Source organism: Chelmon rostratus, chromosome 14 (assembly GCF_017976325.1).
Source record: "Chelmon rostratus isolate fCheRos1 chromosome 14, fCheRos1.pri, whole genome shotgun sequence".
NCBI lineage: Eukaryota > Metazoa > Chordata > Actinopteri > Chaetodontiformes > Chaetodontidae > Chelmon > Chelmon rostratus.
Window position 1 is genome coordinate 20,207,353 of NC_055671.1, and position 14,514 is coordinate 20,221,866.

General features: G+C 39.1%; 1 protein-coding gene across 2 annotated transcripts; it reads right to left on the minus strand.

Annotated features, from left to right (window-relative positions):
- Positions 1–1,749: 1,749 nt before the first annotated feature.
- LOC121616800 (P2R1A-PPP2R2A-interacting phosphatase regulator 1) lies at positions 1,750–13,658 on the minus strand. 2 transcript variants are annotated; one of them, XM_041951609.1, is made up of 10 exons: positions 13,353–13,658; positions 12,882–13,196; positions 11,301–11,385; positions 11,144–11,200; positions 10,252–10,298; positions 10,117–10,174; positions 9,868–9,932; positions 9,720–9,775; positions 8,784–8,868; positions 1,750–8,669 (listed from the first exon to the last, which is right to left on the minus strand). In XM_041951609.1, the coding sequence occupies exons 2-10, from the start codon at positions 12,980–12,982 to the stop codon at positions 8,546–8,548; spliced, it is 678 nt and encodes a 225-aa protein (XP_041807543.1). In that variant the 5' UTR covers positions 12,983–13,196; positions 13,353–13,658; the 3' UTR covers positions 1,750–8,545. The 2 variants fall into 2 exon arrangements, with proteins under 2 accessions (XP_041807543.1, XP_041807542.1); XM_041951608.1 differs by having other exon boundaries at positions 12,882–13,658.
- Positions 13,659–14,514: the final 856 nt, after the last annotated feature.

Here is a 14,514-nt window from a genome sequence, read left to right on the forward strand (position 1 = left end):
GTATATCCACATATCAGACTGTGTTAAACCCAGTAAGTCCATGGTGAGACAGCACCCAGCAGGTAATTAATTGCAGGATTATTAATCTGAGAGAATAAAATAAATTTACTCAACAAACAAATGACTAACTTGAGGGAACAGCTTCCCTGAGACCAACCTGGACTTTCAGGTATAACTGGTGTTATTATATATATATTTATCATTGTCAACAAATCCCATGTAAAGACCCAAATGAACATGTTATTTTGTCTCTCAATACTTTCTGACGCTGAGGATGTAAATCTTTAAAAACACCTCAGTAATTCCCTAAAACAGCTGCTCATTGTAGTTTGAAATGAACCGGAGGAAATTGCATTTCTGGAGGACTAGTTCCAGCAGCGGATTAATCCACGTATGGTGTTCTAGTGAGTATTTAGGGAAGCTGGATGGTGTATGTGGGACTGAGTCAGAATAAAATGCAGCGTGAGTGTTCATAGTAATGAAGGAACATGTCACCCAGTGAAACAGTGTGACTCACTGGTGTGTTTTTAATAGTGGAGCTCTAAGGCTCAGAGGAAGGAGATATATCAGGCTATGATACACACACACAATACTTGTTAGTAGATGCAGTTTTTTACTCTGAATATGAGATTTGACAACAAGAAATCTGTAGAATACCAGCAGACTTTGTCAGTTGTCCTGATAGTTGCCGATCATGATAGACTTAGAAGATGAGGTTTTTGACTTGAACGTTTGATCAATCAGTGGCTGAGTGATGTTAAAACTCCTTTTTGATTAAGTAAAAAAAAAAAAAAAAAAACAGAGCAGTTTGCTCGTCTCTTTTTGTTTTTGTGGGATGATGTTTGATGGTTTGTTTGATTCGCTGTCAGTGTTGCTGTATAGTTGGTTTGTGGTGATTGTGAGGTCTCTTGATTTTCTGTACAAATCAGCTGCTGCCCTGTGTGAAGAAACAGTTTATTTTTGATGTTATTTAGAGTATTAAAAACACAACAGCAGCAGATTGGTTTACTGTAATAACTAAAGCTGAAATGATTTAAATAGTTGATCAACAGAAAATTAATTTGAAACTATTTACATAAACATTTACATAATTTTCCAAGCAAACACACCGAACTTTACCTTCTTGCGCTTCTCAAATGTGACTAGTAACAGCTTTTCTTTGTCTTTTCTGATTGACCATCCAGCCATCCGTTTGCTATACCTGCTCATCCTTTAGAGGGGCTGGAGCTGATCCCAGCTGATAGCGGGTGAGAGGTGGGGCTACACCTGGACAGGTCGCCAACTAACCTGACCTCTTGTGGTAGCTCATTGAGTATCTTTGGGTTATGGACTGTTGGTTAGACAGAACAAAACAAGTTGTAATTAGGGCTGCAGCTAACGATTACCTTCACTGTTGATTATTTTCTCAGTCGTTTCCAGTTCCAAACAAAAACACTTTCCCAAAGTGTAAGTTTACGTATTCACATGCCTTCTTTTGTCCAACCAACAGTCCAAAACGCAAAGATACTCAGTTTTCATGTAATTAAAATAATATATAGAAAAATAAGAGAAAGTAGTTTGTTTCAGATTGAAAAAGCTTCAGAGAAAATGAAGAGGACACAATAAGAAATGTAAAAATGGTAAGTTTGAAAAATATAGAAAATGAACAAAACTTCAGGAATACAAACCATGACGTTATAAACCAGAAATGTCCTTTAAGAGACGTTTAACACAATCCGTTTCTGATCAGGAGCGGAAAAAAACACGTGATACCATACAGACTTTACTTTTATTGATAGTTTTCATATACAATATATTTATAGTTTGTAGATGAATTGTTTCCACTAAAAACTAAAAAGTCATTCTGCGTTATTTTTACAGCCATGAGATCATTGGGAGGGAATGAACACTTGAATATAGACTTTTATTTTACAGTTGCATAAAAATACATCATCTCATTTGTCTTATGTAGAGAATTTGTCCAAAATAAAAGAAAGAAAAACTATGTACAGTTTGAAAATACTTTTGTGAATGTTATTATAGATGTGCTTTTAGTTCCCTTTAATCATCTCCACTAAAACTCTAGCAGCCCTTTTTAAAGTTGTATCTCACTCTGGCAGATCGTTGTCATTTTTCAGCACTTTTTAGATTTTTGACCGAAAACAATGCTGCTGGTGTCGGGTTTGTTTTAACGTATCAGGTCGAAGTCAAATTACATAATGCAAGTTTAATAACGGTTTCAAAGGCTTTTGAAGGAAACCACAGAAAAACCTGGATTTCTGTTTTTTGCTTCACAAATGTGTTTAAAGTGCTTAAAGTGTTCAAACTTTCACAGCCTGAACGAGGGAAATGAAGCCAACACAGAAAACATAAATAGTTTGACGCTCTAGGAAAAGGGTAAGATGAGAAGACACCAGTCTGATAGCTGGTTAGCTTAGCTTATATTGAAAATGCGGGACAGCTAGAACTTTTTTGTCTTTTTTGGTTGACTTTTTAGACATTTTGAAGTGAAGTTTAAGTCTTATGAGTTGTGTTTAAACTACAGGCAGCCGAGGGCGCGTATATTTCTCATGGTAACAAAAAAAACAAAAAACGTAACTGTTTCAGATTTTCATGGCAACAATCTTTTTTTTTCCCTTTTTATCTGTGAGTAACAAACGTCTGAGCCGACATCAAAACGCTGAACACAAAAACACAGTTGATCAAAAACGCGTTTCCCCTCTTTTTTAAGTCATATTGAATCAATATTTTGTGGAAAAGCTAATGTTTACATGGAGATCATGAACAACTCAAATGTTTTCAAGCATGCAAGTTGAAATCAATAGTTAAACAAAATAATCTTAACTGAAAGGCCACTTCTTAACTTAGAGATAAAGGGTTAGCATCTTCCCCCAATATATAACCACCTGTCACCGTCACAGGTGACACCTGAAGGACAACTGACTCCAACCACTGATCACAACTTTAATATGCAGTTAAAAGCACTGGAAATACCAACAAACGGGACCTTGAGTTAAGATTATTATGTCAAAATCTATGTCCTTGTCCTCTCTGGGCTTCCATAGCTAAAACCTGTTCAGTCTGTTCAGAACTAAACTACAGATCACAGGAGGGGTCAGTTTGGGTGTTAGTACTCATGCTGCGAAATCACAGCGTTTTGCCAGAGTGAAATATCTCTTTAATACTGAAAAACGTCGACTGGTTAATCGCTACATGCTCAACCTTCTGTCTCAGTGACGACAAACAGAAAAGCACAGACAGAAAGAAGGGATGCTCTCCCATGCTCACCTCAGCATCAATTCAGCAACCTTTTCAAAAACTAATTAAGGTGTAACTGGCATTGTGAAAAAAAGGTAAAGTTTACAATAAAACAAACTAAATGTCCACAACAGAAAGCTTTATATAATCTCAAATCCACGTTTGTGAAGAGCATGAATCTAAAAATGAAGCAGGATGCTGAAAAATACCTGAAAAGTATATTTTGAGGGTAGAGAGACAGTCACGAGGGCACAGATCAATTAAAAGATCAAATTAACAACCATACAAGTCCAGCGTGATTGGAGGTTTTTAGTCAATCTTTAAACTAGTTCTTGGCGCATAAGCCATATTGTTACAAGAGCCAGATGGGTAGATATAAATATATGTGTAAAACATTTCAGATTTTTTCCTATTCAGACCTGCAGCTAGTCATTATGTTTGATTCATCCTCATATTTGTCTATAAAATGAGCATCACAGTTGTCCAAAGCCCAACTTAATGTGTTAAAATGTCTTGAGATATTCTGTTTACAATTTAAAGACATAGAAATCAGCAAGAGCAGACTTTACTACTACTAATTTAAAAAACTAAAAAGAAAAATAAAAGTGATGATAGAAAACAGTGAGATGAGGAAAATCTCCAATCGCACTGGAAATGTACACTTAATTAAAAACAAAGAACTTACAATGATTTGAGCCCTGCGACACAGCTGCGAATCAGAGACTCACCATTGTTCCGACGGCCCATTATTCTGAACCAATAGTTTGAAAAATGCCCCACTCCAGAAGGCCTATTTATCCGACAGCCAGTTAACCCAAAAACAAAAGCCCATGGCATGAATGTCTCCGTGTCGGGTTAGGGTAAGGGTTTATCGTTCAGCGTAAAGCCACAACGGTTGTCTATTAAGGGCAAACAGCTTGCCGACGCAGCACAATGGACAGGGGAGAGTGTGTGTATTTTCAGAGCAGTGGGCCATCGAGGCAATGGCCATATTATTTGGGAGAACGGGCTATTGTAGAAGTGGGCTGTCTGTCCAACGGGACATTGTTCTGACTATTTGGGTTTCAGAATAATTAGCCGTTGGAACAATGCAAAGTGGCATCTGCAAATCAGACAATTTAAACATCATTTAATGGACATGAAAACCAAGAGAGGGAAATCCAGTGAGGAGGATGAGATGAAAACATACTAATGAATACTGTTCTTCTTGTATTACAGCTATTGTTAAGATTTTTCTCACAAAACTGTCACTTTTTGGCTTAAAAACATTCTTTGAATCAGAAATTCGTACAAGCACCGGAGTGCAAACTGTTGATGTTTGCCGATAACATCACATTTTGATCCAGCTACATGAAAACTGTTTCTCTCTCCATACTCACGAACTTTACAGGATGCTGAGTGTGCAAAGTTAAAAATAACAAACAGAAGACTGTTTTAAAGCTACAGTTTGTGTCTGTACAGCTAGATGAATTTGGCAGCGTGTTGTTACCTCTGAGAAAAGTCTATCCTGCTTCTCGCCGCTTCAAACTCTGTAAATGATTGGTAATTAAGAAAAGCATTGTTCTGAAATGTTTTAAAGCTCGTTTAAATGTGGGATTGAATCTCTCTCTACATGGTTTGTGGCTTACAAAAACAAATATAAACCATAACCTTAAATTGGATTTTTACGTATGAAGAACACGTAGAAACAATTTGAGTTGCATATTTCGTTTTTCCAGAAATTTGCAGCCACTGAACTTGCTTGGAGCTGCACATCCAACCTCACGACTTTCTTAGCAACAACTAAAATGTGTCTGTAACATTGATTATTGAAAATGTACCAAAATATCTGGTCAGACTCATACTCTTCTTATTATTTCATCTAAATTTGGCCAGTTTTAGACTGTATTTTACATAATGCTTGTATTAAGACATTTTAATTTCTGAAAACTTTGGCTCCTTTAGAACATGAAGTAAGGTTAAAATTGTTCTTGGCCGTTTTAAAGCTAGACTTTCACCACACCTGTATGGAACTGAGCAGGGGGTCCAAACAACAACTGACCCAAAATTGTCTGGAATTCAACTTAAAGTGCATTTTTTCCTAAACAGGATAGACTCACAGAGATGGTAACAAGTCAAGAAATAAAGCAGGAAAAACAGAAAAAGCAGCAAAACTTAACAGTAAGTTTGACTTGATGATATGTTACTGATCATGTAACAGAGGAACAGATTAAAAAGGTCTAACTAGAACTGTGCAAAGTCATGACAACGGAAAATATATCACTGTTTTTTGTTTTGGGGGGCGCACATAAAGACACTTGTATAAAAGGAGCTTATCGAGACTCTATGTACAAACATATCTCACAGGTGACAGGCCAGGTGATTACAAAAGACCAGGTCTTTCTAAAAAAAGAGATTCCTGTCTGTGTGGGAAGTGAAATCTCAGATCTGATGTTGAAATCGAAACGTGAGGATAAACATCCCGACCGTCGCTCCTCCAAAGTATGACGACATGTTTAGGCACAATGATGAATGAAAATACAAAACTGTACAATACTGTGCAAGTGCAAAAGTTGGAAGCAGAACTGCAGTTCATTTCTGAAAGCCTCACCCCACCGACCATCGGCACCTCTGACCCCCGTGGTGAGGCGGCTACGTGCAACCCTGACTCAGGGAAGTCAGTTTTGTGCACTTGTATTGAATCATTACAATTATTTCATTGATTATAATTGAATTAAATTAAGGGTATTTGAAGTTGAAGTTGAAAAAAAAAATCCAGAGCTGTCAACACAAAAACTGAGATTGGTCCTGGTCTTAAAAATAAAAAATCACCTGTTGTAGCTCAGGTAAAAAAAAAAACGAAGAAACAGAAGGTTGACAAACCTTGTTCAAACAAGTGCAATAGATATGACAGAGGAAAAAAGAATATTTACTTACTGGCTCTGTGATACAGCAAGTAATAAAGCAGGAGTCTTCATGGTTTATAGGGATTTCTTTGATGACTGAACTGTCTTTAACCAATCTGATGACGTTCATGAACAACAATGTGGCTGATTTCAAGTAGAATAGGCTGAAGTCAGTCACGGAGAAAAGTAACTGGGAAATGAAAAAGTAAAAAGCATAAATGCACTTTTAGGAGGGAAGAGTGCGGTCACTTCCTGCAGACCCAATATATACAATCAAACACTGCAGGCTGAGGAAAACTGAGCACACATCAGTTGCTCTGACTCAATATTCACATATAGATACACTATTAACAAACAGACATGGTGCTGCAGACCACAAGTTCTTTACACTTCTGCTGATTGGGAGCCAGTTTGTAAAACCAGTCTCTCACCCCGCGAGAAAACCGTCCTCCCACAGTGAAACCATCGCCCAAAGTTAACAAACTGTTGACAAATAATTGACGTCTGTTTTTTTTCTGAACTGACTAGAAGGCCTCGGTCAGCATGCCTCAGCCATGACAGACAACTACAACTTTCAGTGACTTTTCAGTCACTGAAACCTAAGATTTTTGTGTTTTAACGAAAAAAAAATTAGAAGTAAAGAAACTTTGCTCAGTGGCTGAATTTCATGTTTGTCAGGTTTAGGTGGTTTGGGCTCAAAAATGCATGACAACAAATACTCAGCAGCTCAGTTTTGGCCTTTCAAAAAGCTACACCCCCTTCATATGGATTTTGGGTTTGGACAATGATTGGTTTTGAAGTATTTCACTGGATATTCTGTTTTTTTTTTGTCAATTTAAACATTTGTTTTGTTGATTAAAGATGCAAATTCCGCATCATCGGGAGATGTTCTAAATGCAATATGGCAGAAATGATATGATGCACAATAATGCATCACGGCAGTTCACTGATTTGATTAAGTGCTGGCAGAGTCCACTCCATTACTCTCCAGATCCATCACTCATGAACACTTATAACTTCAACTTCAAGACCAGGTCTGACTAAATCTAAATCTTTGAACAAGTACAACTCCAGGTGTTGACTTGATCACTGATGGTGGAACCAGATGTTCTTGAAGTGCCTTGACCCCTTTAGAGAGACGATTCTGATCAGCAGTCTGTAAACATTTTGTTGTCTCCTGCGACTACATCTTGATTACAACTCAAGACCTTATTAGAACTTCTTCTGAACCTCCAACTAACTGAACAGAGAAGATCCGGAACTTCATAAACAGCAATGACTGGTCAGATTGGACTTGAGCTGCATCCACCAATGGGCAGCCCCGATATTTTATCCATCCAAGAAGCAGCAAAATGAGCTGTTCCCATTTTAGGCTCCGACTCCTTGGACATGTGCAGAATAAATCTGACAAAGCCACTGGACACGTTTGTCCCATTCCATGTTGTCAGAGAAATGCTGCCAAGCAACGAGACTTCAGGCTGCACATGGGTTGTTCGGAGACGTTTGTGTGCTTCTTTCTTTGATCCTTTTACGCGGTATCAGTACAACTTGTATAACAATTACATTTTATTCCTCTCCGTATGAATCCGGGTCAGCCACTCAGCTTGTATGACGTTCAGGTCCACAGGACACGTTGAAATGTGGGTGGTGTGCCTGTGGCTCATCAGCTACCCACAGTTACCCATAGCACCTTCTTCTGTAAGGCTGGACGGGCATCTATGCGCGCAGATGAATTCCAGCCTCATGTCTGACGACACAACCTGTGTGCCCTCAGTTTCCCAAAAGCGATGATGCTGATGATGAATCCTCTGTAAACCATTTAATTTGAGGGGGAGGATTTGGTTTCATCCTACGAACCTTCAGTTATAGGATGAACTCCCAACTCATCGCCCCCTCTGAGGGGGGCCAGCAAATACGCAAGTCCTGCCAAAGCATATTCCAACATGGTGGAATCTCTGAGGGATGAACTGAAGAGTGATGAGCAGTCAATAAGCTGAGTTGGTTAAATATACAACCAACCAATGGAAACAGTCGGAGAGAATATCAGATACTTTCAAGAAAAAATTCTGTCAGAAGCTTCCAGGCTAAAATTAAAAAATATATATATATCGAGGGATCCAAAGTAGATACTTTCCATGAAAATAAAGACACTCTGAGAGCGGAAAACCAGGCGGAAGAATTTTACGTTCAGATACATCTCAGCCCTTAGACCTTCATTTCTTTCCTGTGATTCTTCTGTCTATCCAATGTGGTCGCAGGAGGAGGCGGGATTTACAGTGATACTGGCAGGTGATTGGAACAGAAATAAGGTATGATGAGTGTTGATGTTCCTCCGGCTTTTTTTTTTATGTCTCTGGAGCTGCTGGTCTGCACCCACAGTGACAGGGTCATGACTCCGGGTGAAGAGGGGGTTGAGGTGCATTTTAGTGTCCAGGGTGCTGGTGGGAGGTGAAGGGGGTGAAGGAGGGGGGAGGAGAGAGAGACAGAGGACTGGACTGAGGACTGATGCCTCCAGCAGGGGGCGAGTCTGCCGCCGACTGAGAGACACTGAGGGGAGGAGGGGGGACAGGATGGAGAAGCAGGAAAAATAAGCTTCATTCATGATTTTTCATTCATAATTTGATACTAATATGACTGCTGTTTGTCCAAGGTGATCCTCACCTGACTGTATAGCTACTGCGGTTGGCGGGATCTGTTACCCCGGCAACAAAAAGCTTCTTTGGGGGTCCGTCAGACTCCACCCCTCCTGAGAGACAAAGAGGTTCACAAATGTACATAAGGAAACACTGAAAAACACTGTAGGTGGTGCTGTGGATAAGTCTACAGCAGGCACACAGGAAGGCTACTGTAGGAGAAGAATGCAGGTAAGCTGGATGTAAAGGTGAAAAAATATGTTGGTTCTCTAATAACTGGTGTGTTTTAGAAGGTGGGGCCAGGTCAAGCCAGGCATACCACAGACCAACCATGTTTCAAATTTCATGAGGTGAGAAGGTCACAGAGAGTCTGAGGGACAGTTGGCAATGTTTACTTAAGTTTTACAATCACGTGTTGCTGTTTTCCTCATTAATACAACATAAGACCGCCATTCTTTTTATGTATTCACATTTAATAATAACATCAGTTCTCAGTGGTGGAAAACTCTGGTTCAAAGTGGACAGAGACCAAAACCGAAAGGAGAAACTACGTCTTTCAGAGGGCTAAAATCCATCATTTTTATATTAGTAATGGGACAAAGGGCTACTTGTATGTGAAAGGTGTTGCTCACAGTGATGAATCCATAGTTATCACCTGACAGCAGTTACCCTTCTGCCATACAGAACATTTTAGCATCTGTTTTTGTTTTGCTTTTACTGCCCGCAACTTTTTTGTTTTGGTTTAGTCTCACTGGCATCATAGTGACTTTGAGGTCAGTCATCAGGTGAACAACAACACACCTCCAAATAAATGATAATGTTGCTGAATTACCACTAGGTTTGTAAACTGCTTTCCAGCAAGGTCAGCATATCAACATAATATGCCAGTGTAGTGTTTAGTTTAAAAAAAACAAAACAAAATCTGGACATGATCTGAGGCCCAACAGACACATTAATTAATTACCTTTCCTCTTAAGCGGAGTTAACGCAGGCCATCTCACAGTGGCACTGACTGCTGGTCTGTTGGACAGTGAACAGAGAAGCAAGTAGACTAAATCAGACAGGAGCTTCCATAAAATGCAGAATAAAACCATAAAAAGGCGTTTCTTTACCTGAACCTCCTGGTGGGACTTGGGGAGGAGTTGGGCGTGACGCCGCTGTCCTGTGACTGGAACCACTGAAGAAAAAAAAGTGAAAAACTGAAAAAACAGTCAATCTGAACCCTCTGTGCTCTAAATACTACACTACCCATGAGCCTCAGCATTCTACAAATGAACTTGGTGAAGAGAATGCCCTAACCACCACTGAAAGCCATCAAAATCAGAGCCAGGTAGAGAAGAAACTGGTGTGGACATACTTACCACTGATGCGTGGTCGTGCCACTGACTGACTGGAGGAACTGGGATCAGACTGGAAGCACTGGGAGAGAGGGGAACGGTTAGTTAGACTTGGTTTAAACTTCAAACAGCTGAACAGTGTTAGTATATGTGCTGTACCTTAGTCTCTGCAGACTCCCTCTGAGCGTCATTTCCATATTCTCCTCCTGAATTGAACGCAAACAGCTGTTATTAACCTCAATGTTGACCTGAGGTTCACATCTCTGCTGACCTTTGACCCCATCTACTGTCTATCTTCACTGTCAAATTAAGCTACCTCAAATAGAGGCAACATCTAAATATCACCTAAAAGTCCCTGTCAAGTTTTTTCTTTGACTAACATTTAAAACTCTGTCGGAGTCTCATCTGTGTATTTCCTCAGTCTGAACCTTCTGATCTAGATTCAGTCCAAATCATCTGTTTCTGATTAGGTCCTAACAGTCTGATCTGACTTCCATTTGAACCCTCTAATCTGTATTTAGTTCTATGAGTCTGATCTGGATTCAGTTTGAGCCATCTGATCTGGATTCCATTTGAAACATCTGTTCAGGATTTAGTCTTAGGAGTCTGATCTGCATTCGGTCTAAACCCTAAAATCTGGATACAGTGGTATAGTCTGATCTAGATTCAATCTGAATCTCACATCTGGATTCAGTTTGTTCCATATGATCTAGATTTAGGTTTAAGCCTATGATATAGATTCAGTCCAATTAATCTGTTCTCAATCAGTCCACAAAGTCTGATCTGGATTCCGTTTGATCCCTCTGATCAGAATTTTGTTTAATGAACCTGATTTGGATTTACTTTGAACCTTCTGATCTGGATTTAGTTTTATGAGTTTGATCTGGATACAGTCACTCTATAGACTTCCAGGTTCATTTTCAGCCTGTAATGATGCTGTGAAAACACCTCAGTCTTGTGTGGGTGTGATTTGTCCCATCGTCTGAGTGAAAAGAGACAAACAGAGAAATGTTGTGGAGGAGGAAGAAGTCAGAACTCTTTCTGTCCTCACCTGCCTCTTCTGATCAAGTCTGTCTCCAGTCAAGGAGAAAGGTGAGAGAGGGAGGAGCTGCAGGAGGAGAAGAAACACAAACGATGGATGAGCGTCAGCAGGTTAATGAGAGTCTGAATCACAAAGGAACCTCATCATCAATGTTAAACACACTGACCTGTGAAGGGCAGCTGGGGTTGATGGACACACTGCTGCGTCTGTATCGAGCCGAGGACACAGGACTGAAAACCGTCATCCCATCACTGAGAGAGACATGAACAAAAGATTTATAGAAAAACAGTAAGAGAGACATTTAGAACACATGGATAAGCATCTTTAAGGACATAAAATTAAGTCTACTTGTCAACGTTTCAGCTATTTGCAGTGTCTCTCTCTCTGTAGCTGACACAGTGTCAGTTCTAAATTAAACATGTGACTTTATAAGTTCAGTGTTTGACAGTTTTGTAGGAAACGGTGAAGTTAGAGAAGAACCAGAACAGTTTGTAGGCTGAATATCTGACAGAGTTGAACCCTTTCAGTTTGAGGCCAATACTTAAATCAACCTGCACATTTTCTTTTTGAGAAGAACCGAGATCATTTGAAAATAAAGAATAACTTGATGTGAATAGTTGCGTTTCAGATTTCTGATGCATTATAAAAACATAGAATAAATGTTATAAAATGCATTTTATGATCGAATGATATGAACAGTTACACAACTCATCAGTGACATCTGTGAAGTTTTGGTGAAATTGACAGGAACTATGAGCTCTCAACAGCCTGATAATAACAAATGTGGGAATTTATACAGTAAAACAAAGATTATTCAAAGTAACTTTTACTCAGTTTTTCCTCAAATCAAAACCTTCCATTTGACTCCCATTTCGGGTCAAAAGTCAACTCCTATAACCAATAAATAACTGAGGCAACTATTCAGTGAACTCTTTACAGCCTCTAACACAATGAAGTACAATGGGACACAATAAAACTTGATTCTCACATGTCAAATTGGATCATTTTAACAACACAAAAGTAGGTGTTACAATAAAGCATGATAGCTAATTTTTTTGCATTTACCAAGGCTATTGATATAGGCTAGTGAGACAGACCATTTGTTTGCACTGCTTAGACTGATAGGGTTGACAGAACAAAAAAAACAAAAACATCAAATTTGGTGACAGCAGATTTCACCTCAATCCAAAAAAGACATCTCAGACATACAATCACAATTAATGAGCAACACAACATGCATTTTTTTTCAAACTTAATTACTCCGCTGTGATGTTGGACTTATATTTAAGTCCAACATCACAGGGTCTTCACTTAAAACGAATGCAGTCTATAAAGGTTATAATGTTCAGTTTACTCTGCCCTCATTGCTACAAACAGGGTAGACAAACTATTAAAAATTCCTCCCAGTATAATTCAATACAGTTTCAAGAAAAACTGAAAATTTTAACCTTCACGAAGGTACAATTTTTTAGCTTGGGATAGAATTGAATATTCTACATTACAATCATAATCAATACACATACAATTTCAATAGTGTAAAGACGGCCCAATGACTGAATTTTATTTTACTAAGTACTGCTTGTTGCATTTAAGGTATGCCGAATTAAAGAGTGGCTCCTAAGCATTACACTACACCTAAAGTCATATTTAATGACATGTAAATGGCTCCCTATACACAAGGATTATGTAAAAGTAATGTTTTCTGAATACAATACGGAGTTACACATTTGGATGTAATACCACTTACCTGACACTTGTGATCATGGGGGCGCTGTTCGATCTACGGAGTGCCCCGCCTCCTGCCCCGCCAGCTGCGCCTGCGCACTGGTCCACTTCCATCCGTTCCATACCTTGGTCCGCAGGCCCAGGCCGGCGGTGGCAGCACCAACTGCCGGCCTCCGACCTTTCGACGGCGGCGTTGGGCTCTACTCTAGCCCGGTGGAAGCCCGACCCGCAGGCCTCACGAGCAGCAAACCCAGAGCCGCCAAGTCAGCGGGCTGAACACCGAAGCTGTCCTCTCTCTACCACATTTCCCTCTGAAAAACAGCTTATTCGAGTCTGACTGCGGGTCAGACCGTCATTTATTATTCGCAGCTACGCTTCACTTGCTGCTGTCTCCAACGCAAATTTAATGGCTGCGTAAAAGCGAGATAAAATACGAACCCCGCGCAAAAACACTCAAGATAAAGTTTTGTACGTTCATATAGTTGAAACTCACCCGGCTGTCCCGGCTCTACGGTGAAACTTTTAATTCGAGTCCACGCAGGTGACGTGACTTTTAGGATTAGCTGTTGAGCTAACTTGGTTTGCAGTAAAACCTCCAGTCAGAGATCAGAAAACCGCTATGCAGCTGTCCGAAACAGGCGAACTCGGGCTGGTCACACAGTCCTCAGGGAGAGTCGGTCTCACATTCCCCAAACACACCGAACAGAACTCTTGAACGGTCTAAGAAACACAGAAAATTAACAGTTTGAAAGATTTTTTACAACATAGTCCTTGACCAAATAGAGGTAGTTCACCAACTGTGAAAACAGCGCCGCTGTCTGGTCACACAGAGAACTGCAGTCTAGAGGACAGACCGCCACAAGAAGTGAGAAAGTGACGATAGTTTTCATTTAGGGAGAATAAATTCAGTTTCATTTATGATTCTGCTTTAGGAACTTCAAGTGTTTCTATGGATGTTAGCAGCAATTTTATTATGATTTGTAATTTGCTGTAAGTGTTTCAATAATCCAATTCAATTTTTTTGTTTCTGAATTTTGTTAGTTTTATCTTTATTTTACTATAAAACACAAAGTGCTGCAGAAATGTGTACATGGTTTAAATAAGTCAAATCGGTCAGTATATTTAGTCAAAAAAAGAAAACTATTCTCTTTGTCTAAGTTAATAAAAGTATTTTTGTCATAAAGAGATATAATCAATACCTGGATATGGCTGCTGTTACTGATTAAATTAATTGTCCATAAATTGAGTGATAATTATTTCAATTCAGAATCTAATCTCTAAAGTGTCTTAAAATGATGAGAAATGTCTGACCAAGAGCCCAAAACCAGAATATTTTCAGAGTTTACAGTAGTATAAAACAAAGAAAAGCAGAATCCTCACATAGGAGAAGCAACCAGTGGATATTTTGTATTTTTGCTTGAAAATAATTGGCCAGTTATCAAAAATGAAATTGATTATTTTTTTTGTTGATTGACTTATCAATTAATTAACTGTTTCAGCACTCATATAAATCAATGACTTGGACACCCTTACCCCCATCATCCATGAAATGTCGAAACTTTGATAAAAGATTTCTCAAAGTTTTGTTGGACTAAAATCAACAAATTCACTCGCAATAAAGTACAATAAGATTAACATAAGTAAAATTGTATGTC